Here is a 25,282-nt window from a genome sequence, read left to right on the forward strand (position 1 = left end):
ACGGAAGTTCCTGGGCCAGGGATCAAACCCGGGTCACGGCAGCCACCCAAGCCTCAGCAGTGACAATGCCAGATCCTTAACCCCCTGAGCCACCAGAGAACTCTCTGTATTATTTTTTAGATTCCACATATAAGTGATATCATATTTGTTCTTCTCTTTCTGACTTTCTGATACTCATCTATGTTGCTGCAAATGGGAATGTTTCATTCTTTTTTATGGCTGAATAATATTCCGTTTTGTGTGTGTGTGTATACCACATCTTCTTAAATCTTTTTTGTTTTGTTTTTTGTCTTTTTGGGGCCGCACCCATGGCATATGGAAGTTCCCAGGCTAGGGGTCCAATCAGAGCTGTAGCCACTGGCCTACATCACAGCCACAGCCACAGCCACACCAGATCCGAGCCATGTCTGCGACCTATACCACATCTCATGGCAACACCAAATCCTTAACCCAGTGAGTGAGGTCAGGGATCGAACTTGCGTCCTCATGGATCCTAGTCAGGTTTGTTAACCCCTGAGCCACAAAGGGAACTCCTTCTTAAATCTTCTTACTTCGTTTTCTTAAATACTCCATGTTGCCTTTCATATCTTGTCCAAAGTATTTTGGCTGTCCACAGTATCAGTGGTCTTTGTAATGAGCTGTGACAGATTCTGATTGTTGATTTCCATATTTAGTTATGTCATACCAGGTCAGAACAGGATCTCTGCAGGGGTTGCTATTCTGTTTTACCCATCCTCCCATCCCCATCAACAGACTGTTGTTGTCCCTAAATTGGACAAAGGAAAAGAAAATAAATGGACTGAAGTATGTAGGCAGGTACATACATGCATCCTTCTTAAGCTCACAAGGTACCCCTTGGAGTAAGGCCAGCTATAGACAAAGGGGTAAAGCAGAAAAAAACTGACCAGGAAAGCCCTCCAGATCTGTTCCCTTCATCTTCCTCCAGCACGCAGTGCGCCTGCGTTCTGGCCTTAGCCCTCTCGCCTTCTCCTTCCCTCCCTTTGGCTCATCAACTGACTTGCTCTGTTCCATCATTTATGCCTTAAAGGGATTTTTAAATACATGTGCCAGTTGTTCCATGAACATTTTTTTTCCATGAACATTTTGTTAAAGTTTTGCTTTAACTGTAGAGTGAAAGCGGTTTTCTCCCATCTGGGGGGGTGGGGTGGGGGGTGGGCAAGAGGTGCTCCCTATAGGTACCTTCCCAGGTCCCTGAAATCCATCCCATCCTCAGAAGCTGGCTGACCCTGACTGTGATGAGTGTGTGTGGGTGCCCCGAGGTGGTCCTGTCCGCCCTATGAGCACAAAAAAGCTGTCTTTGCAATCCACCAGACACAATGAGGACAGTTCTCAGCTTGAAACAACATCAGTCCAAACGCACTGCAGCTGCGTCAGTGCCATGGCGCCTTTGCTGTCAAGATAAACAGAATCTCATGCTACAATTATTGTGACTAGATGGTGTTTCTCATGCAGTACCGTGGAAGTGAAAGGACTTCTGGCTTTTTGTTTTTTTCCCCTGACTTCCCATGTTTGGAATTCAACAACAAATTTTTTTCATTTCTTTCTTTCTTTTTTTTTTTTGTCTTTTTAGGGTGACACCTGCAGCATATGGAGGTTCCTAGGCTAGGGGTCCAGTGGGAGCTGCAGCCACCAGCCTACACCAGAGCCACAGCAACTCGGGATCCGAGCCACATCTGCAACCTATACCACAGCTCCCGGCAACACCAGATCCTTAACCCACTGAGTGAGGCCAGGGATCAAACTCACGTCCTCATGGATGCTAGTCGGGTTTGTTAACTGCTGAGCCATGACGGGAGCTCCTTTTTTATATCTTTGATCAAAGTATATCTCCATGTTAGGAATTTAATTCTAAATATTTGCACCTCTTGCCACTTGAATTTTGCAGCTGGATTGCAGCAGACCACTGCGGTCTCATATTCAGAGGGCGAGTAAGATGAAACAGTGCTTGGTACTTGGTAGATAATTAGCAATTATTTGTTTGGTGAATTACAGAGAGTCAAAGAGTTAAAGTACAGTTAGTAAGAGTAAGAAATTTCAGAGTTACTAAGTCAAAAAGCCAATGAAACCAAACCAAAGAGCTGAGCATCTTTAATAACAGAGACAGAGAAAGTTTCCGGAATGTTTTGTCACATTTGGAATCTCCTTAGGCTTATCCAGTACTGACATTGGACATTAGACGGATCCCTTCCAGATGTGATGTTTTCCTTAATATTTTCCTAAATCGGGGCATAGGACTTTAAGAAGCCTCGGACGCTTCCAGCAGCAGCATTTTCTCTACACACCTGTGCACGCCTGGCTGCGTATTTTGGTTTCATCTCACATTTTGGTGAAAGGCTTTTGTAAATATGAATCATCAGTGTGTGATGATGCCAATTAATCATCAATGTGTGAAGATACCAACTAGACAATGAGAAAATAAAAAGATTCATACGTCAGCTCTGTAGCTAGTGTGCAGTGGGGGTGTTGTCTGATGTGTTGGAGGTTGTTGGAATTGATTCTCAGCACTGAACGCTGCCCCCAAAGCCCACCCATGACATCCGCTCGAAACAGCTGTGTCACTGGTATGGCCTCATCAGGTTTCCCCATGAATTAATAAGACTGTGCTTTCTGGGGAGTTGAAACGATCGATCACACTGAGAAGTTCAGGTTCTTGCTGGGTCAGCACGTCCATTTGTGTGCCAAGTCCTGGATACTTGTCCTAGAATTTAGGAGTCATTGGCTACTTTTATAAAAGAACCTCAGGCCTGGAAAGAAACCTTATAAATGGCCTCATTTTTCAGAAGGAGAAACAGAGGCACAGGAGGTTTGGACTCGTTTCAGGCTGCACAGCAACGTAATGGGGAAGAATGGAGCAGGACCTGAATCTGTGTCTCTTCCCACCTGTGACTTGTCCCCTGAATGTCCTTCCCTTAGACTCTGTAAAGAGCAGCCCCGGAGTTCCCACTGTGATGCAGCAGGTGAAGGGTCTGGGTGTTACCACTGCAGCAACTCAGGTCCTATCCCCAGCCTGGCATAGTAAGTTGAGGATCCACCAACTTGAGGATTTATATGAGAATCAAGAAGGGTCCTAGGATAAGGGAGCACTGACCTCATCTCCCATAATTGAATAAGATGAAGGCCAAGTTTCAGCACCAGGGGTCTGGCTGGATGGCCTGTCAACCCTAGTTGAAGGAAGGTAAACATTTATACTAGTATTAGCTATGTGCAGAAGTTCCCATCATGGCTCATCGGGTTAAGAAACCAACTAGGAGTACTTGGGTTCGATCCTTGGCCTTGCTCAGTGGGTTAAGGATCCGGCGTTGCCGTGAGCTGTGGTGTAGGTCGCCGATGTAGCTCCAATCTGGCATTGCTGTTGCTGTGGTGTAGGCTGGCAGCTGTAGCTCTGATTTGACCCCTAGCCTAGGAACTTCAATATGCCACGGGCCCTAAAAAGACAAAAGAGGGGGGGATAAATAAAATAAGTCCTGATCTCAGTGAACCAGCCTATGTGTAAACACCATATCCCCAGTGGACCCCAGCAAAGTGGATGGCGCCAGGGCTGCAAAGTGCTTGTTCCCTTGGAAGGAAGACCTGGGAGGATGTGGCCAGGAATAAGCAGAGGGCGAACAAGAAGGGAATGATTATTCTCATGTCTGATGCCGAAAACAAGTCACAACAGCGTGAAGTTGAACTTGCCAGGAAGATGGTGCAGCTTCTATGGCCTCACCTGTCTGCTTTCGCCCCAGGGGTTATAAACACGGTGGGGTTGGCTGTGTTTCTGATTTCAAGCCTCTGAGTCAAAGCTGATGTGCACTGGGCCTCTTCAGCACCTGGGGGCAAACTGAGGAGAGGCCAGATATCCATATATAGTTTGGAGGCAACACCAAGCAGGCAAGCTGGCTTCCATAACCCCTTGTGTCCCCACGAGCATCTTTTTCAGCATTATTTGAGAAAACTAAGAAAAATAATTTCTTCTGGCATTCCCATTGTGGCCCAGTAGGTTAAGAATCTGATACAGTGACCCTGAGAATGTGGGTTCAATCCCTGGCCTCGCTCAGTGGGTTAAGGATCCAGCGTTGCCTCAAGTTGTAATGTAGGTTGCAGATGTGGCTCAGATCCACCTTGCTGTGGCTGTGGTGTAGGCCTCAGCTTCAGCTCCCATTCAGCCCCTAGCCTGGGAACTTCCATATGCCAAGGGTGTGGCCCTAAAAAGAAAAAAACAAACCAAAAAAAAAAAAATAGAATTTCTTCTAATGCTTACGTCTCTGAAAGAGTGGTCAGTATCCATCTCCTCTTGGATGCTTGTTCTCCTCAGAACTATTCACTCATTCAACTATTCATTCAGCTTACATGTTAAGTGCCTACTGTGCATCGCACACTAGAACTGCAGCTGTGAAGCAGATACATCTGTCCACAGCCTCCTTCTTGGGGCTTGGACCAGTGGAGAAGACATGCAGACGGCTTCATCACTCCACTTTTGAGTGATGCTATGAAGCTTTCAAAAAGGGGAGTTGCCAAGTTCCCATCATGGCTCAGCGGTAACGACCCTGACTAGTATATCCATGAGGACGCAGGTTCGATCCCTGGCCTCACTTAGTGGGTTAAGGATCTGGCGTTGCCGTGAGCTGGGGTGTAGGTCGCAGACTCAGCTCGGATCTGGTGTGACTGTGGCTGTGGCGTAGGCTGGCAGCTGAAGCTCCGATTTGCCCCCAGCCTGGGAACTTCCATATCCTGTGGATACAGCCCTAAAAATCAAAGAAAAAGGGAGGAAGGGCATTGCTAAACTGGGGAGGGAAAGCAACATCAGCAAAGCTCCTCCAAGGAAATGATATTTAAGCTGGGACCTGAAGGATGGTTAGGCTTCCAGCAGATAAAGAACAGGGGAAGGAGGCCAAGAATAGGCAAGGCCTGGAGTTCCCCAGTGGCACAGTGGGTTAAGGATCTGGTATTGTTGCTGCCGTGGTATGAGTTCCATCCTTGACCAGGGAACTTCTGCCTACCACATGCATGGCCAAAAATAAGAATAGTCCAGGCTCCTCTTTTCTTTGAGAATGTAAGTCCCAGCCTGTTGCAAGAGAGGGAGGAGAGAGGTATGATTGAAGTTCCCGGGAGAGAAGGAAGGCATGACACATCAGTGCTGAGAAGGGGCTCGAGAAGCACCCAGCTTGGGGACACAGTGAAGTTGCTGGGGCCGGACCTGCTAAGAGTGGTGAGGATTCCCATACAGCAGGCAGTTCCAGTGGTGAGAAGAGACATTCATTTGCTTGGGTGATAGCAGGTGATGGAACACGGAAGGCAGGGGGCCATGTTCCTTCCAGAGCTGAGCTTTTTTTTTTTTTTGTCTTTTTCCCATTTCTTGGGCCGCTCCTGCAGCATATGGAGGTTCCCAGGCTAGGGGTCGAATTGGAGCTGTAGCCACAGGCCTACACCAGAGCCACAGCAATGCAGGATCTGAGCTGCGTCTGCAACCTACACCACAGCTCACAGCAATGCCAGATCCTTAACCCACTGAGCGAGGCCAGAGATCAAACCCACAACCTCATGGTTCCTAGTTGGATTCGTTAACCACTGAGCCACAACGGGAACTCCGGCTTGTTTTTTTTTTTTTTTTTTTTTTTAATAGGTGATTTACAACATTCTGTCAATATCTGCTGTACAGCAAAGTGACCCTGTTACACACACACATATATATGTATATGTATATATTTTTTTCTTTTTCTTGCATTATCCCCCATCATGTTCCATCACAAGTGATTGGATATCGTTCCCTGTGCTGTACAGCAGGATCTCATCGCTTATCCACCCTAAATGCAATAGTTTGCGTCTACTAACCCCAGACTCCCAGTCTATCCCACTCCTTCCCCCGCCCCCTTGGCAACCACAAGTCTCTTCTCCATGTCCATGAGTTTGTTTCTGTCTCTGTAGAACAGATAGGTTCATTTGTGCCATGTATTAGATTCTATGTATATGTGGTATCATATGGTATTTGTCTTTCCCTTTCTGACTTCACTTAGTATGAGAGTCTCTAAAACTTTCATTGAAAAAGACACATGCACCCCTATGTTTGTTGCAACACTGTTCATAATAGCCAAGAAAGACATGAAAACAATCTAAATGTCCATCAACAGATGAATGGATTGAGCAGTTGTGGTACGTATAAACAATGGAATACCACTCAGCCATAAAAAAGAACAAAATAATGCCATTGGCTTGTTTTTTGTTTGCTTGATAGCCTCATGTCTTTAATTCTCCCTCTCTCCCATACGTTATAAATGGTTCATTCAGCTTGGGAGTCTCCTCATCTTCCTTTTGCAGAAACATGTGTTCAGTAAAAATTTCTTGACTGGACCCTCTCTTGATCATGGTGATTCTGAGAATATGGTGGGAGGTGAGATGGGTCTATCCCTGCCCTCAAAGAACTTTTCATTGAGATGAGGTGAGCAGACCTGCAAGGCAGGAAGAATATAGAGCCTGTAGCCCAAACCACACTTTGTGAAGTGGTCCATTTGGACTTACTTATGCCCATTGAAGACCCTTTACCTGGGCTCCTCACTCAATCTGTGAGAATCATTCTCTCTCGCTCCCGCCCCACTCCCCTCCCCACTCCTGTTCTTTCATGAGATTTACCATTGAAAATAAAAAATGAACCTCGGGAATTGGTCTTCAGGTCAGGATGTGAGGAAAAGCAACCTTAGAAGGCAGTCTTTAACCCCCAAGGTTGTCTTTCTGAAGGCAAAAACAAGATGGTGGCAGAGCTTTGATAAGCAATTACCTATATTCTGTCATGTAAGTTTAATGTATTTTTTAAGACAAGTGACAGTCACACACACTCCCAAAGGGTCAGATTTCCTGTTTCCTGTATGGATCAATGGGTTTGCCATGTATGAGAAGAAATCGGGTTATGGTGACAGATGGCTTGAAGGATTTATAAGCTGCTCTTAGGATGAATGCCTGGATTTTTGTGCAGCAGCAGCCAGCATTGATGGCAGGGTCAGTATGATGATGTCAAGCCTTTCCAGGTTCCTATCTCTCAAGCTTCAAGGTGTCGCAGGAAGAACTGTCAAGATCTTGCTCCCAGGTGATGTTATAAAATGTTTGTGTAAACTCTAGGAGTTCCCGTCGTGGTGCAGTGGTTAACGAATCCACCTAGGAACCATGAGATTGCGGGTTCAATCCCTGGCCTCGCTCAGTGGGTTAAGGATCCGGTGTTGCTGTGAGCTGTGGTATAGGTTGCAGATGTGCCTGAGATCTGGCGTTGCTGTGGCTGTAGCCAGTGGCTACAGCTGTGATTAGACCCCTAGCCTGGGAACCTCCATATGCCGCAGGAAGTGGCCCTAGAAAAGCCAAAAAAAAAAAAAAAACTCTAAAGAAGAAAATTTCACCTGGGAGTCCTGTACCACCTTGTGCCCTCTGAGTGTGTTTCCCCCGATTCAGGAAAAGAGGGAAATAGGAAAATCTTAGTAATGACTGGTTTGGCAGAGAACCTTGGGCTTTAAATACTTCCGTTTCAGACTCTTTAGGGAGACCGGAGAATGCTGTGGAGAGGTTCATGTAGCCTGTGTAAGCCACGTGCTTTGCAGGTCAGAAGCCCAGCAGATGTTGGCTCCTCAGCCCTCGTTAAATGCGTTTGGTTAATGTGTTGCTCGTAAAGTGTCCTTTTACTGCATGGTTCCCACACCTGTGATGACCAGGAAGGAGGCGTTCTCATGGGGCTCAAGGACCTCCTTATTTTGGCCATCGTGAGGAGCCAGGTAGGAGGTAGTTTCCATCGTGCTTAATTATGTGTCAACTAGGACAGCTGTAAAATGGAAATGACTATCATTACTGAGCTCAGCAGCTTCAGAGAAACTGAGTGTCCACTTCTTTTTTTTTTGGTCTTTTTGCCATTTCTTGGGCCACTCCCACGGCACATGGAGGTTCCCAGGATAGGGGTCAAATCAGAGCTGTAGCCGCCGGCCACAGCCACAGCCACAGCAACACAGCAACGCGGGATCTGAGCCGCATCTGCAACCTACACCACAGCTCACAGCAATGCTGGATCCTTAACCCACTGAGCGAGGCCAGAGATCGAACCCGAAACCTCATGGTTCCTAGTCGGATTCGTTAACCACTGCGCCACGACGGGAACTCCTGATGGTCCACTTCTGTAGCGAATTTCACCTGCCATCCCATCCCAACACTACCAAATTACTGTTTACACAATTTGCAGTAATCCGAGCACTTACCCAATAAATGTGTTTGGCTAAAGAAATGCATAGTTGGGATTTGGGCTACAACTTTCATTAATTTCATCTGGTTTTTGTTTCCCTTCTTGTTGGAATTGATTGGGGGTGCCTGGAAGTCCAGGCTTATGAAGACAATGAAAATGCTCAGCATAGGCACAAACAGCTGTAACAGGTCTGTCCAGGAGGCTGCCCATTAGGGCTGAGACTAGAGTTTTACTGCCCTCTTGTGGTTAAAAGTGGCACCTGCTTTTGAAGTAGAAGGCCCTTGGTTTTTCTCAAGATCATCTGTTGATTAAAACCATGAAATGAATGGACATAAAATTATGAGCAATCATAGAGCTTTCAGTCCAAAATAGTTATTCATCCCAGCTTCTAAAAAAATCCCCAGGAGTTCCCATTGTGGCTTAGTGGTAACAAACATAGCTAGTATCCATGAGGATGCGGGTTCAATCCCTGGCCTGGCTTAGTGAGTTAAGAATCCATCCTTGCTCTGGCTGTGACGTAGTCTGGCAGGTGCAGCTCCAATTCGACTCCTAGCCTGGGAACTTCCATTTGCCACACATGCAGCCCTAAAAAACAAAACAAACAAACAAAAAAAGAATCCCAACAGAAGTCCTGTAAATTCAGGCACCAGCCTTTCTCAATGTCAAATGACAAGCTCCTACAGTGGCCTGAAATGATATAAAATTGTGAGGGTCAGGGGAGTGGGAAATGCCACTGCCTCTTGTAGAGTAATATCATCATTAAATTATAGCCTCTGGTCATGACTGTACATCAATGCAGCCAATGGTGAATCCTATTCTGAAACAAAGATATTTGACGTACAACTATTAAATTAAGTCTGCTATTTCGTTAATCTTATATCCTTTGCAATACATCTGGGGCATTCAGGTGCCCTAATAAATGTTAGCTGAGGTACAGTGAATGGTCCTCCTTTGCCCTCTGTTCAGTAACTCAGAATATTTACACATGTGGTCTGACAGTGAGATAGTTTTTTTTATCTTTGAAGACATGCTGTTCTGTAATTTTTTGTCTTTTTTTTTGCCATTTCTTGGGCCTCTCCAGCGGCATATGGAGATTCCCAGGCTAGGGGTCCAATCGGAGCCGTAGCCACTAGCCTACGCCAGAACCACAGCAACTCGGGATCCAAGCCTCATCTGCACCCCACACCACAGCTCATAGCAACGCCGGATCCTTTACCCACTGAGCAAGGCCAGGGACCGAACCCGAAACCTCATGGTTCCTACTCGGATTGTTAACCACTGCGCCACGACGGGAACTCCTATTCTGTAATTGAATGCAATTTAATTGAGACAGATAGAAACAGGATTGAGAGAAATAGGCTTAAATATCCCCAAGAAAACTCATGAGCAATCATCCCAAATTGTTCATATATTTCTGCTAGTATGAGTTGAATCTGGATGCTCAGAAGATATTTTACTTGCTAAAAGAATTAGCAGAAAATGGGAGTTCTTGTTGTGGCGCAGCAGAAACAAATCCGACTAGTATCCATGAGGATGCTGGTTCAATCCCTGGCCTCGCTAAGTGGATTAAGGACCCCGCGTTGCCGTGAGCTGTGGTCTAGATCACAGGCGTGGCTTGGATCCCGAGTTGCTGTGGCTGTGGTGTAGGCCAGCAGCTGTAGCTCCTATTTGACCCCTAGCCTGGGAACTACCATATGCCTCAGGTGAGGCCCTAAAAAACCAAAAATAGAAACAAATTAGCAGAAAATAAACCGGTTTCTAGGACCAGTGACAGCATCAGGGACTTGCAGCCTTGGATAATCTTTTCCGCATGGACCCTGTTTGGTAAAGGCGCACAGTATATGAACTGGAAAACCCTCCTTGCTTCAGGGGCCCTTAGTTGGCAGGGTGACTTCTTACTTCCCAGACCCTGTGCTTCGTGTCCTCGGTCCCTCCCTCTGTCGCTCATCCTGAGAGAAGTCTTCAGCTTCAGGGAAGGACACCTGTAGCCCCATTTGCTCCAAGTAACCTACATAAAGGCCCCTGAGCGCTGCATTTACGCTCAGTGATGCCAGTGCAGGAGGGTCTAGCCTGGGGGGTAAAGCCCATTCCACTTCTTGGAAAGCCCTAGACCATCCACATGGGGTGTCCACGCTCATTCCCACCCAGGAGGAGGACCTTGGAGGTTATACATGTGCACCTACACACAAGGGAGAGGGGCAGCCCATTTACATATAGGGGGAGGGGCCGTCTATTTACATACAGGGAAGGGGCATCCCATTTACATATAGGGGAGGGGCATCCCATCTACATATGGGGGAGGGGCCGTATATTTACATATGGGGGAGGGGCATCCCATTTACATAGGGGAAGGGGCAGTCCATCAACACTCATGGGAGAGGGGATAGTCTACACACACAGAGGGGGAGGGTGGGCCCTCTACACACGGGGGATAGGAGTCATCTCTTTACTGACCTGGCAGGCAGAGCAGGGAGGGGAGCAGTCATAAATGCGGGAGGAAGACAGTCATGTCATAATAGTAGATACGCCACCAAATCTTATGGAGATGGCCAGAGAGGAAATGGAAGAATTATGGAAAGAGAAGTCCAGAAAGAAAGACCAGGAGACAAGAGTCATGGTTGGGCAGACCTTCTCTAAAACCCAGAATAATCCCAAGGGGAGGTGCCACATGTAGACTCCCCGCACCGTGGGCCCCTGCCTACAGGGTGAGGTGTTCCAGCCCCACTGCCACGGTTGCCGTGACCTGTGTGGCTCCTGGTCCTGATGTCCGGGTGCACCTAGAGGTTTCTGAGAGGTGGAAGCTGCTCAAGCAATCAGGAGCCCTTGTCCTCGGAGATCACAGTGCTTCTGACACAGAAACATGTGCCAGATGATAATCATTCTTTTTTTTTTTTTTTTTTTGTCTTTTTAGAGGCTAGGGGCCAGGCTAGGGGTCCAATCAGAACTGCAGCTGCTGGCCTACACCACAGCCACAGCAATGTGGGATCCAAGCCATGTCTGCAACCTACACCACAGCTCATGGAAACACCAGATCCTTAACCCACTGAACGAGGCCAGGGATCAAACCTGCATCCTCATGGATACTAGTTGGGTTTGTTAGCCTCTAGGCCATAATGGGAACTTCTGATCATTCTTTTTACTGGAGGTTTTTTTTTTTTTTTCCCCCGTGATGAGAACTTTTGGGGAAAAAAAATTTTCAGTAGCTTTTCTGCAAAAGCTGGTTGAATAGTTGAAGGGGAGTGAGCCGGGAGTTTTGACACATGTTCTCTGAGTTACATCCCTTATTCAGTAGCTCGTAATAATCTCCTTTCATCCTTCTTCTCTGCACACTGTTCTGCTTGGCAGGCACCATGTATTTCATTACAGTCTATCAGCCTCCCCACTGATGAGAGAGGGAAAGAGAGAAAAGAAACAGAAATATGTACAGAGATGGAGAGACAGGCTACTCTGTCTTGCTAGGTGGAGGTGTGGCTTTTGAATAATTCACTCAGCAAACTATTTTCTAAGAACCAGGCACTTTATAAATAGACACTGATTAAATCATTGTGTGAATGAATGAATGAATGAGTGGGTAAAGACATAAACAAATGCCTGCACAACATCTCTTTAGTTTGTGTGTCCTAAAATGCGTTAAGCTTGAACCCGGATATAAAAATTTATTTCACACATATTCATAGGTCCCCATGATTCATGGGCTTGGTTGAGTGTATTTTAACAACTTAATGTGGTGCCCATTTGTAGTCTAAGTTGAAAGTGAATTATTCATTGCTTCAACAAATCATAAGAAAAATGCTGGTAAATTTTCATTTAGTTAGAGCTGTCCAGGAGCAAACAGGCAAATGCAGTGTGATCATCCATTATGGCATGCGTGTTGCGTTTACAGGCAAGACATACAACCAACGCAGGAAGAAAGAAATTCTATATTACCCAGGAGTCTGTATGTTTATATATTTCTAAAGCATGAGCAAGTGTTCATGTTGATGCAAGGCTGTAGCAAAAGCAGTTGACCTCATTTCCTAGAATTTTCTGTATACTCATAGATACAAGGTTCCTTTTCTCCAGCTTTTTATTATTTTTCACCTGTAAATAATCAAATAAATGTAACGTGTTTCACCTCGAGAAAATTTGGTCCCGTTGAACCACCGTGTGTTCCAGTTTGTCACTCGGCCACCCATCTGCTGGCTTGATGTGGATACTCAGCGATGGCCAGATCGCATCCCAGCTCAGATCACATCCCAGCTCGGTCAGGGAAACAAAAGGAAAGGGAAATATCAACAGTTTTTTTCTGATGAATCGTCATGACAAAAATATTTATTTGCCGACTTTATTCATGAAGCTCGAGATGACCTTAAAGGCTAAGTGAGAATGTTCTAGAATTGAGCAAAGCAAGTGTCCTTCAAACAAGGCATCTGTGATGAGAGACCATCGTTAATTGGATAGAGGAGCCTGTTTTCCAAAACGGAAAAACTTTTAAAATATTTCACAAAACACATTGGCCATTTTCTTTTTTTTTTTTAATTTTATTATAGTCGATGTACAAAGTTCTGTCAATTTCTGCTCTATAGCAAAGTGACCCAGTTATATACATATATGCATTCCTTTTCTCATATTATCTGCATCATGTTCCATCACAAGTGATTGGATATCATTCCCTTTGCTATACAGTAGGACCTCATTGCTTATCCACGCCACATGCAATAGTTTGCATGTACTAACGCCAAACTCCCAGTCTGTCCCACTTCCTCCCCCTTGGCGATCACGCATCTGTTCGCCATGTCCATGAGCTTGTTTCTGTTCTATAGATGGGTTCATTTGTGCCGTCTTCATTTAGAAGCCTTGTAACTTCCTGGGCAGCTGTCGCCCCCCTGACCCCCAGTGAGAAGGAGCGCCCTCTAGAGGCAGGACTCCTGTCTTCCGCTGCCACTTAGCCTGGTGACACCTTGGGGGAACTTGGTGTTTCTGCATTCAACTTCCTTGTCTGAAAAATGGGGGTTGGCCATGCCTTCTTTACAGGCTGGTGGCAGTGACTGAGGACAGCACTTAGCAGCGACCCAGGCACAGGCCAGGTACTAAAATGTCCTTGGCTCAGATCTGATACTCAATTTGTAGTTGTTTGTCAATAGCTGTGATTTGCTGCTAGTGATGCCTTCTTAGCATAGACTCTCATCCATTCCTTTGCAAGTGGACTTACGAGTGCTTACAAAGTTTAGTGAGAGCCAGTCCCCAAAATATTAAGTCACAGACTCAGAATAGATAGCTGTTTATGAAGGTGACCATAAAGACATTCTGTTAACTGTGTTCATCTTAAACACTCTCACAGAGAAGCAGGTCTGAGGAGTGGACACATAGGTGGGGAAGAGGCAGATGACATTGTTGTAAAGCTGTAATAAACACTTTACACTGTTCTGGCCGAAAAAAGGAGAATCCAAATAAGCCTTGATTGGCGTTCCCGTCGTGGCTCAGTGGTTAACAAACCCGACTAGGATCCATGAGGACAAGGGTTTGATCCCTGGCCTCGCTCAGTGAGTTAAGGATCCAGCGTTGCCGTGAGCTGTGGTATAGGTCGAAGATGCGGCTCGGGTCCTGTGTTGCTGTGGTTGTGGTGTAGGCCAGTAGCTGTAGCTCTGATTCGTTCCCTAGTCTGGGAACCTCCATATGCCACTGGTGTGGCCCTAAAATGACAAAAGACAAAGAAAATAAATAAATAAGCACTTATTTATTTGCTGTGGAGTACGTGGAAATTTACTTTATTTGAAGACATTAAGAATCTGTCCCCACAGGAGTTCCCGTCGTGGCACAGTGGTTAACGAATCTGACTAGGAACCATGATGTTGCAGGTTCGATCCCTGGCCTCACCCAGTGGGTTAAGGATCTGGCATTGCCAAGAGCTTCGGTGTAGGTCACAGGCACGGCTTGGATCCTGAGTTGCTGTGGCTCTGGTGTAGGCCAGCAGCTACAGCTCCGATTGGACCCCTAGCCTGGGAACCTCCATATGCTGTGAGAAGCGGCTCTAGAATAGGCAAAAAGACAAAAAAAAAAAAAAAAAAAAAAAAAAAGAATCTGTCCCCGCATATATCAAAATAATCAGACATCTGTTGCCTCAAACACTGATCAAGGCACGGCATGCTCCTGTTTTGCATTTGGGGTGAGTAAACTAAGGCCTGGACCACAGGTTGGGGTGACTTGCCGAGGGGGGCTTTGGAGTGGAGTCCAGTACACTCCACACACTCCTCCCTGCTCTGCTCAGAACCACCCCCCACCTCGCCCCGCCCCTGGACATGAGTTCACTCCCCGATTCAGGCATTTCACATCGAAACACACGTTGTTCTCTCTGCAGGAGGACGCAGCCCTCTGCCCCCATGTCACCACCTTGCAGCGACTGACGGACTCCATCAGCCTGTGTCACTTCTGCCGCCATCATGGGACCCGAGGGCAGCTTGCTGAGTGGGGGACAAATGCAGATCGTCCTGTGGGAAAGCCTGGCGGCCGTGGCCACCTTCTTCCTCATCACCTTCCTCATCTTTCTGTGTTCCAGTTGTGACAGGTGAGAGCCAGCCCTATCCACAGGAACCTACACATAACACGGTTCCCTGGACCCAGTTGATTTTCTGTACAAAAAGCTGTGAGGAATGGCCTCTCACTGCATAAACAGTCCCAGAAACTTGTGTGTTAAAATTAGCCAACTTCTGGAGTTCCCATCATGGCTCAGCAAATATGAATCTGACTAGTGTCCATGAGAACATGGGTTCGATCCGCGGCCTCGCTCAGTGGGTTAAGGATCTGGTGTTGCTGTGAGCTGTGGTGTGGGTCACAGATATGGCTTGGATCCTGAGTTGCTGTGGCTGTGGTGTAGGCTGGCAGCTGTAGCTCTGATTTGACCCCTAGCCTGGGAACCTCCATATGCTGCAGGTACAGCCCTAAAAAGACCAAAAAAAAAAAAAAAAAAAAATTAGCTGACTTCTCAGCCGCAAAGGGGCCTTGGACACTTTTTATTAGTTCAATGAAAAACCATATTTGATTTTGCTGGGGAGCAGTCAGAAGAGCCCTGTAGATGAAACTTCCCAGGAGGAAATTTTTGCTCTTCCTGATCAGAATTTATGTTGTTTTTTCCCATCTGTGGGCATTTGGAAATCTAAGACATTTAAATCTAAATCTTAATGTGCATTAAAGACACTGTTTTTGCTGCCCCTTGAGAATTACTGAGAATTTTCGTTGCTGCGTGGCTTTGGAGGGATCATTTTGTGAAAGGTTTGTAATCTAGAATTGCAGTTAAGAAAGATCTGTTTTCCGAAAAGACACTCTGTGTATAAATGCTCATCTTGTCTTTTTTTTTTTTAGAATTATACTCTCTCTCTCCCCTCCTCCCCCTTTCCTCCTCCCCTCCCCCTTCCCTCCTCCCCTCTTTGATTCTCTCATATAAAATGTATCCCGCTGCCAAAAAAAAAAAAAAGAGGTATTTTCTTGGAGAGGAGTAAAATCTTTTCTGACCAGGAGTGATTTTCCAGGTGTTCAGACATTGTTAGCAGCATGCGCAGCCCTCTTCCAGCCTCTTTCTCAATAACCTTGGAAGAGACCTGACGATTGCCATTTAAAAACTGGAGGTGAAAAAAATAAAAATAAAATAAAAATAAAAACTGGACTTGGATGTCTGGATGTGGCTTCCAGCCCTAAGGTCTCTGTCCAGAGGGGAAAATCCGGACTTTCTGAACTCAAGTAGCCTCAGAAACCCTGCCTGGTTTGGACCCAGGCTTCCAGGGTGGGGACAGAGTCTGACTTGGCCAGGAAGCTGAAGAAATAAGAGTCTCCTTCTAGTGCAGTGTTCCCTCCCCTGCGCCTGGGAGCGCCTGCCTCTGCAATCATTTACATGCCCACTAGGTGTCACTGTTGCCTTATACATCAATGGGAGACGCACCCTCTCCTCCTGATGGCTTGCTTTAGCCTGTCCCAAGTAAAAATAAATTCTATTTTTACGCGATGGACTTTTCCATAAACTGGAAGTACTTATGACTCATCCTGAGAGCATGTACCCTTCTCAACACGCCAAAAGTTGTATTTTCTTTATTTTCACCATCTCATCCCAGTGTGTGACTTTGCAGAGACTGAATTAAGAAAAATGAAGAGACGAGAATTGTCCAGATTTCCTTAAAAAAAAAAAAGAAAAAGAAAAAAAGAAAAACTCATTCTAGTATTCTAGATATAAACAGTTTCCAGTCAGGAAACTTCCCCAGTTCTCTCCTTAACTTGTATTTTCTACTCTTGGAGGAAAGGGAGGGCGAGAGAGGTGACCAGCCCTTCGTGGGGACGTGACCCCCTCCCCCTCCAACCCGCTGCCTGCAGAGGAGGGGCAGCGAAAATTGTCTGGCTTCGGCTTCCTTGGCAAAATAAACTGGGTTCTTAAAAGGGAGATTTAAATGTTGATAAAAGTTCGGATCAGAAAGGGGAGCATATGTTTGATCTCAGATGGCAAGGAGGATGTCCCAGCGACGTTTCCTTTTCTGTTTCAGAGAAAAGAAGCCAAGACAGCACAGCGGGGACCACGAGAATCTGATGAATGTGGTGAGCCCATGTGTGCATGTCTGCCTCTGTGTGTGTGTGTTTTAAAGCATCGGCCACTTACCTCGGCCCATCCCTACAGGCTTAGGACCTGAAGGAAACCAGGAAAGGAACTCAGCTGGAGTTAACTGTCTGCCTGGGCTGTGTCCTCCTTCTGTAGGTTTATATTCACCGTGGCTAGAGGCCTGTGCCATTGGCCAGGTTTTTAGGAATTTCTGAAACATATGCACTTGTGCCCCTTCTGGAAAGATCTTCAAATGCCTCCAGCCTACCACAGGGATGTTCTGGTTTGCCTCTGCCCAGCTCCAGCCTGAGTGTGTTAGTCGGCCAGGGCTGTAGTAACAAAGGACCACAAACTGAGTGGCTTAAGTAAGAAATGTATCACCTCACATTTCTGGAGGCTAGAAATTTGAGATCAGGGTGGTGGCCGGGGTTCCTCCTGAGAGCTACCATGGCAAATCCTTTCTGGGCCACTCTCCTAGCTTCTAGTGGTCAGCTGGCAGTTCCAGCGATGCTGGGTTTCTGTGTTCACTCTCACATGGCTTTCTCCGTGTCACTCTTCATACCATCTTCCCCTTCTGCATGTATTCCCTCTCTGAGTTCCCCTTGGAGCCTCACAAAAAAAGAGCCTCACCTTCACCAGTCTCATCTGCAACGATCCTATTTCCAAATAAGGTCAATTCTAAGGTTTGGGGGGCCAGGACTTACGGATAGAAATTGGGGGAGGGTACAAGTCAACCCATGACATTGGATGGTGGCTTTGGAAGATTCTCAAGACCTTTAAAATTTTAGGACAGCCCTAGGAGTTCCCGCCATGGCTCAGTGGTAATGAACCCAACTAGGATCCATGAGGATGCGGGTTAGATCCCTGGCCTTGCTTAGTGGGTTAAGATTTCAGCATTGCCCTGAGCTGTGGTGTAGGTTGCAGACGCGGCTCGGATCTTGCATTGCTGTGGCTGTGGTGTAGGCTGGCAGCTGTACCTCTGATTTGACCCCTAATCTGGGAACTTCCATATGCCGCAGGTGCGGCCCTAAAAAGACAAAAAGAAGACAGAACAGCCCTGTCCAACAGAACCTTCTACCAGGATGGACGTGTTCTGTAGCTGGAGGAGATCCGGCAACCACTGTCCCCATGGGGCTATTGAGCACGTAGTATGTGACTAGTACAGCTAAGGAACTTGAGGTTATTTCATTTCTCTTAATTTAAATCTAAGCGGGAGTAACCATTGTGGCACAGTGGAAACGAATCTAGCTAGGCTCCGTGAGGATGTGGGTTCCATCCCTGGCCTCGCTTAGTGGGTCAGGGATCAGGTGTTGCCGTGAGCTGTGGTGTAGGTCACAGATGCAGCTTGGATGCCGCATTGCTGTGGCTGTGGCATAGCCCGGCAGCTGCAGCTCCAATTTCACCCCTAGCCTGGAAACCTCCATATGCCGCACCTGCAGCCCTAAAAAGCAAAAAAAAGAAAAAAAAAAAAAAAAAAAGGAAAAAAAGAAAAAGCCATGGCTGTTCCCTTCTGCCACATAGTCTGATTCTGTTGGCATTTTTGTTTTCGCAGCCTTCTGACAAGGAGATGTTCAGCCGTTCAGTCACCAGCCTGGCCACAGATGCGCCTGCCAGCAGCGAGCAGAATGGGGCCCTCACCAACGGTGACAGTAAGTTCCGCAAGAATACCAGCTTTCTAGACAGGCCTTATCACCTCAGAAAGGACTCGATTTCAGAAAATGTAGCTCAGAGTTCCTACTGTGGCTCAGCTAAGAACCTGACGTAGTGTCTTTGAGAATGTGGGTTCCATCCCTGGCCGTGTTCACTGGGTTAAGGATCCCGTGTTGCTGTAGCTGTGATGTAGTCCGGCAACTGCAGCTCCAATTTGACCCCTAGCCTGGGAACTTCCATGTGCCGCAGGTGCAGCTGTAAAAAGAAAAAGGAAAATGTAGCTCAAAAAACTAGGAAATATAGGCGTTCCCATTGTGGCGCAGCAGGAACGGATCTGACTAGGAACCATGAGGTTTCGGGTTCGATCGCTGATCCCTCTCAGCAGGTTAAGGTTCTGGCATTGCCGTGAGCTGGGGGGTAGGTCACAGATGTGGCTCAGATCCCCCGTTGCTGTGGCTGTGGCATAGACTGGCGGCTGCAGCTCTGATTGGACCCCTAGCCTGGGAACCTCCAATATGCCGCTATTGTGGCCTTAAAAAGCAAAACAAAACAAAACAGCTAGGAAATGTGGTCTTCCTCACTTTTAGTATTACTACCAGTTTTAGCAAAAATAATCTCATTGGATGAAAAATTTAATATATATTCATTGATTTTTGTGTGCCATTGCTCTAAGATCTGTAAGTGTACTAATTCATTTATGCTAACAACTACCCTATAAGATCACTATTATTTAACCTATAAGATGACTGTTACTAACAGTACTACTGCATTGGAAGATAGGGATTATTCTCCATGATATACAGGCAAGGCAACTGAAATTGCGCTGCTGCAACAAATTACCACAAACTTCGTGCCTTAGAACAACATGGACTTATTAACTTATAGCTCTGGAGGTCCAAGTCTGAACTGGGTCTCCCTGGGCTAAAAGCAAAGTCTCAGCAGGGCTGCATTTCTTCCCCAAGGCTGGAGGGAAGAGTCCAGCTCCTTGCCTGTTCAGCTTCTAGAACCACTGCATTCCTTGGTCCTGGCCTTTCCTTCCATCTTCAAATCTTTTTCCAACTCTCTTGCCTCCGACTTTTGACTTACAAGGACACAATAATTTCACTAGGGCCACCTGGATGACCCAGACTACCCCTCGGTTAAGATCAGCTGACAGTTCATCTATATCCTTAATTCTTCTCTTGCCACATGAAGAAACTCACTCTCCGAATTCAGGGGTTAGGATGTGGACGCCTGTGGGGACCATCGTTCTGCCTGGCTCGGAGAGGTTAATAATTTTCCTATGATCTTATGGTCAGCATGCTGAGGATGTGTTGTTTGAACCCCCATCTGAGTCCTGGGCATAGCCAGGGACCACTCTGCACACTGCCTGCTTCATGCACCAGATGCTCTAGCTGACCAAAGTCCTGACTACTTATTTTATTTTATATTTTATTTTATTTTATTTTATATTTTATTTTACTTTAGCTTTTGAGGGCCACACCCACGGCCTATGGAAGTCCCCAGGCTAGAGGTCGAATCAGAGCTACAGCTGCCAGCCTACACCACAGCCACACCAACTCAGGATCCGAGCCACAATGGGAACTCCTACGCTCTATATTCTTTATGTATAACTGTAGGTAAGTGTAAATGTATATTTAAATAATTTTAATATTAAACATTTATATAGGCATGTTCATATATTATATATTTATGTATTCTTTATATAATATAATAGTCCTTATACATTATATACAGTATTTGTGTGTGTGTGTGTGTGTTTATAAATTACAGGGTTTTTTTGGCCATAGTGTGCACTGACTTGATGTGGGATCTCAATTCCCAGACCAGGGACTGAACCTGGGCTGCAGTGGTGAAAGCACAGAGTCCTAACCACTAGACCACCAGGGAACTCCCTATAGCTTAATGGGGTTTTTTTTTGTTTTTTGTTTTTTTTTGTCTTTTTGCCATTTTCTTGGGCCGCTTCTGTGGCATATGGAGGTGCCCAGGCTAGGGGTCGAATTGGAGCTGTAGCCACCGGCCTACGCCAGAGCCACAGCAAACACGGGATCTGAGCTGTGTCTGCAACCTACACCACAGCTCATGGCAAACGCCAGATCCTTAACCCACTAAGCAAGGCCAGGGATCGAACCCGCAGCCTCATTGTTCCTAATCGGATTCGTTAACCACTGAGCCACGACGGGAACTCCTAGCTTAATGGTTTTTAATCTACTTGTTTTTGCTGACTAGACTGGGATTCTCTAAGACCCTGGAGTCTAGAACAGTGTCTAACACATCGTAGGTACCACTATATTTTTCCATAAAGAACTAAATGAATGAATAAAGTGCTCATCTCTGGCCCTAAAAAAGAAAAAAGACTTTTCTTTGGTGGGGAGAATAGAAATAGTGTCCTGAGGAGTAACTGGGAAAAATGATAATGACCCCTCAACCGTCGGAAGTTACCACCCTCCCTCCACCGTGTCCTAAATACTTATGATGTCAGAGGGGGAGGGAGTGGACTTCTGCCCTCCGGGTTTAGGCATCTGTGTCACAGTGGAGGAGAATGGGCACTGGCCTCTGAAGACCTCAGTATCAATCCTGAGTGTCCCACAGCTTCCTTGTCAGTAAATGGAGGTGAGAGGAGGATCTGCTACCCCAGGTGAAAGTGCTCCAGAAACTGGGGAGTGGAAAAGTGGTTGGGACTTGGAGTTTCCATTGTGGCGCAGTGGAAATGAATCCAAAACCCGACGAGTATCCATGAGGATGCGGGTTTGATCCCTGGCCTCACTCAGTGGGTTAAGGATCTGGCGTTGCCGTGAGCTGTGGTGTAGGTCGCAGACGCAGCTTGGATCTTGCATTGCTCAGTGGTTAAGGATTCCATGTTGCTGCAAGCTGTGGTTTAAGGTCGCAGATTCCGCTTGGATTTGGCATTGCTGTGGCTGTAGCAATAGGCTGGTGGCAGCTGCAGCTCCACTTGGACCCCTAGCTTGGGAACATCCATATGCCATGGGTGTGGCCCTAAAAAGCAAAACAAAAAAGGAATATTAACCAACAATCAAAACATACAATATTTGCTGCCTCAAGTCAAATACAAAACAAGTCCCTTGATTTCCCCTCACTTGACATTACTTGCTTCACTAATAATGTGAGGAATCGTCTTTTTCCACTTTTAATACTCGCACTCTGCCTCAGTTCTTTCAGAAGACAGCACGATGACCTGTATGCAACATTACGAGGAAGTCCAAACCTCGGCTTCGGATCTGCTGGACTCCCAAGACAGCACAGGGAAGCCCAAGTGTCATCAGAGCCGGGAGCTTCCCAGAATCCCTCCCGAGAGCGCGGTGGACACGATGCTCAACGGGAGAAGTGCCGACGGGGACCAAGGTCCAGGGATGGAAGGGCCGTACGAAGTGCTCAAGGATAGTTCCTCCCAAGAAAATATGGTAGAGGACTGCTTGTATGAAACCGTGAAGGAAATTAAGGAGGTGGCGGCAGCCGCTCCCCCGGGTCGAGGCCACAGCAGCAGGTCAAAGTCGGCTTCCGCTTTGAAAGAGCTTCCGGGGCCTCAGGGCGACAGCAAAACAGACTTTGCCGAATATGCCTCCGTGGACAGAAACAAAAAGTGTCGACAGAGTGCTAATGCAGAGAGCATTCTTGGAAACTCCTGTGATCCAGAAGAGGAGGCCCCACCGCCTGTCCCCGTGAAACTTCTGGATGAAAATGAAAACCCGCAGGAGAAGGCGGAGGGTGAGGCCAGCGAAGAAAGCGCCGCGCAGGGAACCGGTGAAACCAACAAGGTGGGCTTCTTGTTTTCGGGGCATTTACCACAGTTGGGGATCTAGCTAAACTTCGGGCTTTTATTTGCACACTGTTCTAAGAAATATCCGCTAGCACCGTCGTGTTGAATGGTGAAAGCTGTTTTAGTATAAGCTGTGTTTGACTTTTTTCCCCTCCTCTGAGTCATAAAATACTGACAACTCATGTTTACAAAATATTTCTCTCTTGGCACCTGCCTTGGGTATTTTCCAGTTTTTGCATCATGTCCAATTGGGGCCAAGTATTATTTTCCTCCTTGTGAAGACCAAGAAATAGACGTGACTCTTGGCTGCCCATTTAGCCTCTCCCACCTGTTGCCAGCCAGAAATGGGGTGATCTCTCTCTCCTCCCCCAAGTCCCAGAAATCAGAGCACAGGAACAGACGGAGGGGACCAGTGAGCTGGTCCCCTCCGGCTGTATCCTATTATGTATAGACCTTTATATGAATCAAGTAAGAGATTTTATTTTGTAACAGTTTCTAAACAACCTGTAACTCTTAAGTGTAGATATGCAACACAGTTATAATATGTATTAAAGTGTTTTAATAAAACATTAATTGATGTATTACTAATGTATTAATAACTAATCATCTTAAATGTAATAATAGCCTTCTCTGTGTGTGTCTGATAAGCTCACATGAGAGCTACTGAGTGGCTTGGAATTCACATCTCCAGCTGTCAGCATTTCCTCAACATTTCCTTGGGATTTAAACTAGGCTCCATCTTCTTTGGGCAACTAATACCTAATTCCCATTCTCTGCACAGAAAAAAACAGGGTTCTCTCTTCTCAGAGTTTGGTAGGAAGGGCACGTCGGGGCTAGTCAGTCTATAGTAGCCTCGAAAAACTTCTGGAGTTTATGATCGAAAGGTGAACCTTGGCAGCGGTTATATAGGTTATACCAAGAAGTCATTCCTTATTCTCCGAATGCATTTCAGCTGTTCCCAGTATCCATGAAGTCATCCATTGAGAGCACCAATAAAAGTGTTTATGAATGTATTCAAAAAGTGCAAAAATGCACTCTAATTTGTTGCCCTTTGTATAACCAAAGATAATAAAACTAATGTGAAGTTTATGCTACCTAAAGCAGTTAAAGCTTTTTTATTTACAAGCATTTGAAAGATAAGGGAGTCAATTGTCCGATCATTGTTAAGTAAGCAGTTCTCCAGGTGTCACACTAAAAACTGGAAATATCCACCTGGGAACCAAATTACCTTTCTATAGTAATACAAGGATGAATAATCCATCATCTCCTTATACACCATTCTAGTTTTAAGTGATTTGGAAAACTTGAAATGTTTAATATTCATGCATTCATTTGCAAAAAGATTTTAATGAACACCTACTATAAGCCGCACCATCTAGGTGCCAGGAATACACTAGTGAACAAAACGTGTAAATGAACAAAAATGTCTGTCCCCATGGAGCTGACATTTTAGTGAGGAGATAGAAGCATAAAGGGAGGTGTACATAAGAAAAGTATATGGTATCTTAGAAGGCTTTAAAGTTTAAAGGAAAAAATAAAACAGAATCGGGGAATTGGGAAAATTGGGTGGCAGTAAAATTGTGAATAGTGTGGTCAGGGTATGCCTGGCTGTGAAGGGGCACTGAGCAAATGGGAAAGGAGGTGAGAGGGTGAGTTGTACACTTTTAGAGGGGAGAAGAGGGAATGGCCAGGTGAGGGCCCTGAGGCCAGAGTGTGCAGTCTCTCCAGGGCAGAGGAAGGGGCCAGGTGTGGCTGGAGAGGGGAGAGAATGGTAAGAGGTGTAGGAAGAAAGGTAACAGAGGCCCAACTCTGTACAGCTTTGGCTTATGATCTTCAAAGCATGGGGTCACTAGAAAGCCTTGAGCAGAAGAATGGCTTAAGCTGGCTTTGGAAAGGACCCCTCTGACCGAGATGAAATTCCGCTGTGAAGAATGGAAGTAAGGAGACCAGTTGTCTAACAAGCAAGACAAAAGATGATGTGGCTTGGACCAGGAAGAAGCAGTGGAAGTGATGGGAGACTTGTCGATGGGCCAGATGTGGATGAAAGAAAAGGGAAACTGGGGAGTTCCCATAGTGGCTCAGTGGTTAACGAATCCTACTAGGAACCAGGAGGTTTCGGGTTCGATCCCTGGCCTTGCTCAGTGGGTTAAGGATCCAGTGTTGCCATGAGCTGTGGTGTAGGTCAAAGACATAGCTCGGATCCCGAGTTGCTGTGGCCCTGGTGAAGGCCGGCAGCTAAGCTACAGCTCTGATTAGACCCCTAGCTTGGGAACCTCCATATGCCACGGGTGTAGCCCTAGAAAAATGACAAAGAAAAAAAAAAAAAAAAAGGGAAACAGAGATGAGTCCGAGAGGGGCCTGAGCCCCTGAGCCTCTGGAAGGATGGAGTTGCCATTAACCAAAGTAGAAAGAAAGGGCTGTAGGCAAAGAAAATTTGGGAGAACATGTGGGCGGTGGTGAGAGCTGGACGTACTTGGTCTGCGATAGATATTAGTGGTCCAAAAAGAGATATTAGAGAACAGCCAGATGGAGGAGCAGGTTCACGAGGAAAAGCCCGGGCTGGGCTTTTTGTACATTTGGAAGTCAGCAGCAGAGATTTGTTTTTAAAGCTGTCATGGGATGAGGTCACCACCTAAGGGAGTGTGAATGGCAACTACAAGATTTCCAAGGACACAGGTCCAGGAAAGAAAAGGAGCCAGCAGAAGAGATGAAAATAGGACAGAAAAATGGGAAAGCACAGTGTCCTGGAATCCAGGGGGCAAATGTTCAGGGAAGAAGCAGTGACCTCTGCAGCACCTGGGTCAGGAGAGGTCATCACGTGGTGGACATCGGTGTCCTTGACATGATAAATTTCTTTGAAGTGCAGGAGGCAGAAGCCAGACTGAAATGGATTTAGAGAGAGTATGGGAAGAGGAAAATTATTTGAGTGACTTTTTTAGACAACTGTTTTTTTGGGAGGTTTTGGGGTTTTTTTTTTTTTTTTTTGTCTTTTTGTCTTGTCTAGGGCCGCACCTGTGGCATATTGGAGGTTCCCAGGCTAGGGGTCTAATTGGAGCTGTAGCCGCCGGCCTACACCACAGCCACAGCA

At 46.3% G+C, this 25,282-nt stretch overlaps 1 protein-coding gene across 4 annotated transcripts in view; it reads left to right on the plus strand.

The window, feature by feature from the left end:
• PAG1 (phosphoprotein membrane anchor with glycosphingolipid microdomains 1) overlaps positions 1–25,282 on the plus strand; it is a 168,010-nt gene that overhangs the window by 125,732 nt on the left and 16,996 nt on the right. For all 4 annotated transcript variants that reach the window (XM_021089174.2, XM_021089173.2, XM_085022081.1 and 1 more), the window contains 4 exons: positions 14,547–14,753; positions 16,714–16,765; positions 18,319–18,415; positions 21,588–22,192. In XM_021089174.2, coding sequence (XP_020944833.2) covers positions 14,629–14,753; positions 16,714–16,765; positions 18,319–18,415; positions 21,588–22,192 — 879 coding nt within the window. In that variant the 5' untranslated portion in view covers positions 14,547–14,628. The remainder of the gene's footprint in view (positions 1–14,546; positions 14,754–16,713; positions 16,766–18,318; positions 18,416–21,587; positions 22,193–25,282) is intronic.

This window comes from Sus scrofa, chromosome 4 (assembly GCF_054392235.1).
Source record: "Sus scrofa isolate SSC_HxYL_T2T_F1_AM1 chromosome 4, Sscrofa_HxYL_maternal_Yorkshire_Landrace_v2.0, whole genome shotgun sequence".
In the NCBI taxonomy this organism is placed as follows: Eukaryota; Metazoa; Chordata; class Mammalia; order Artiodactyla; family Suidae; genus Sus; species Sus scrofa.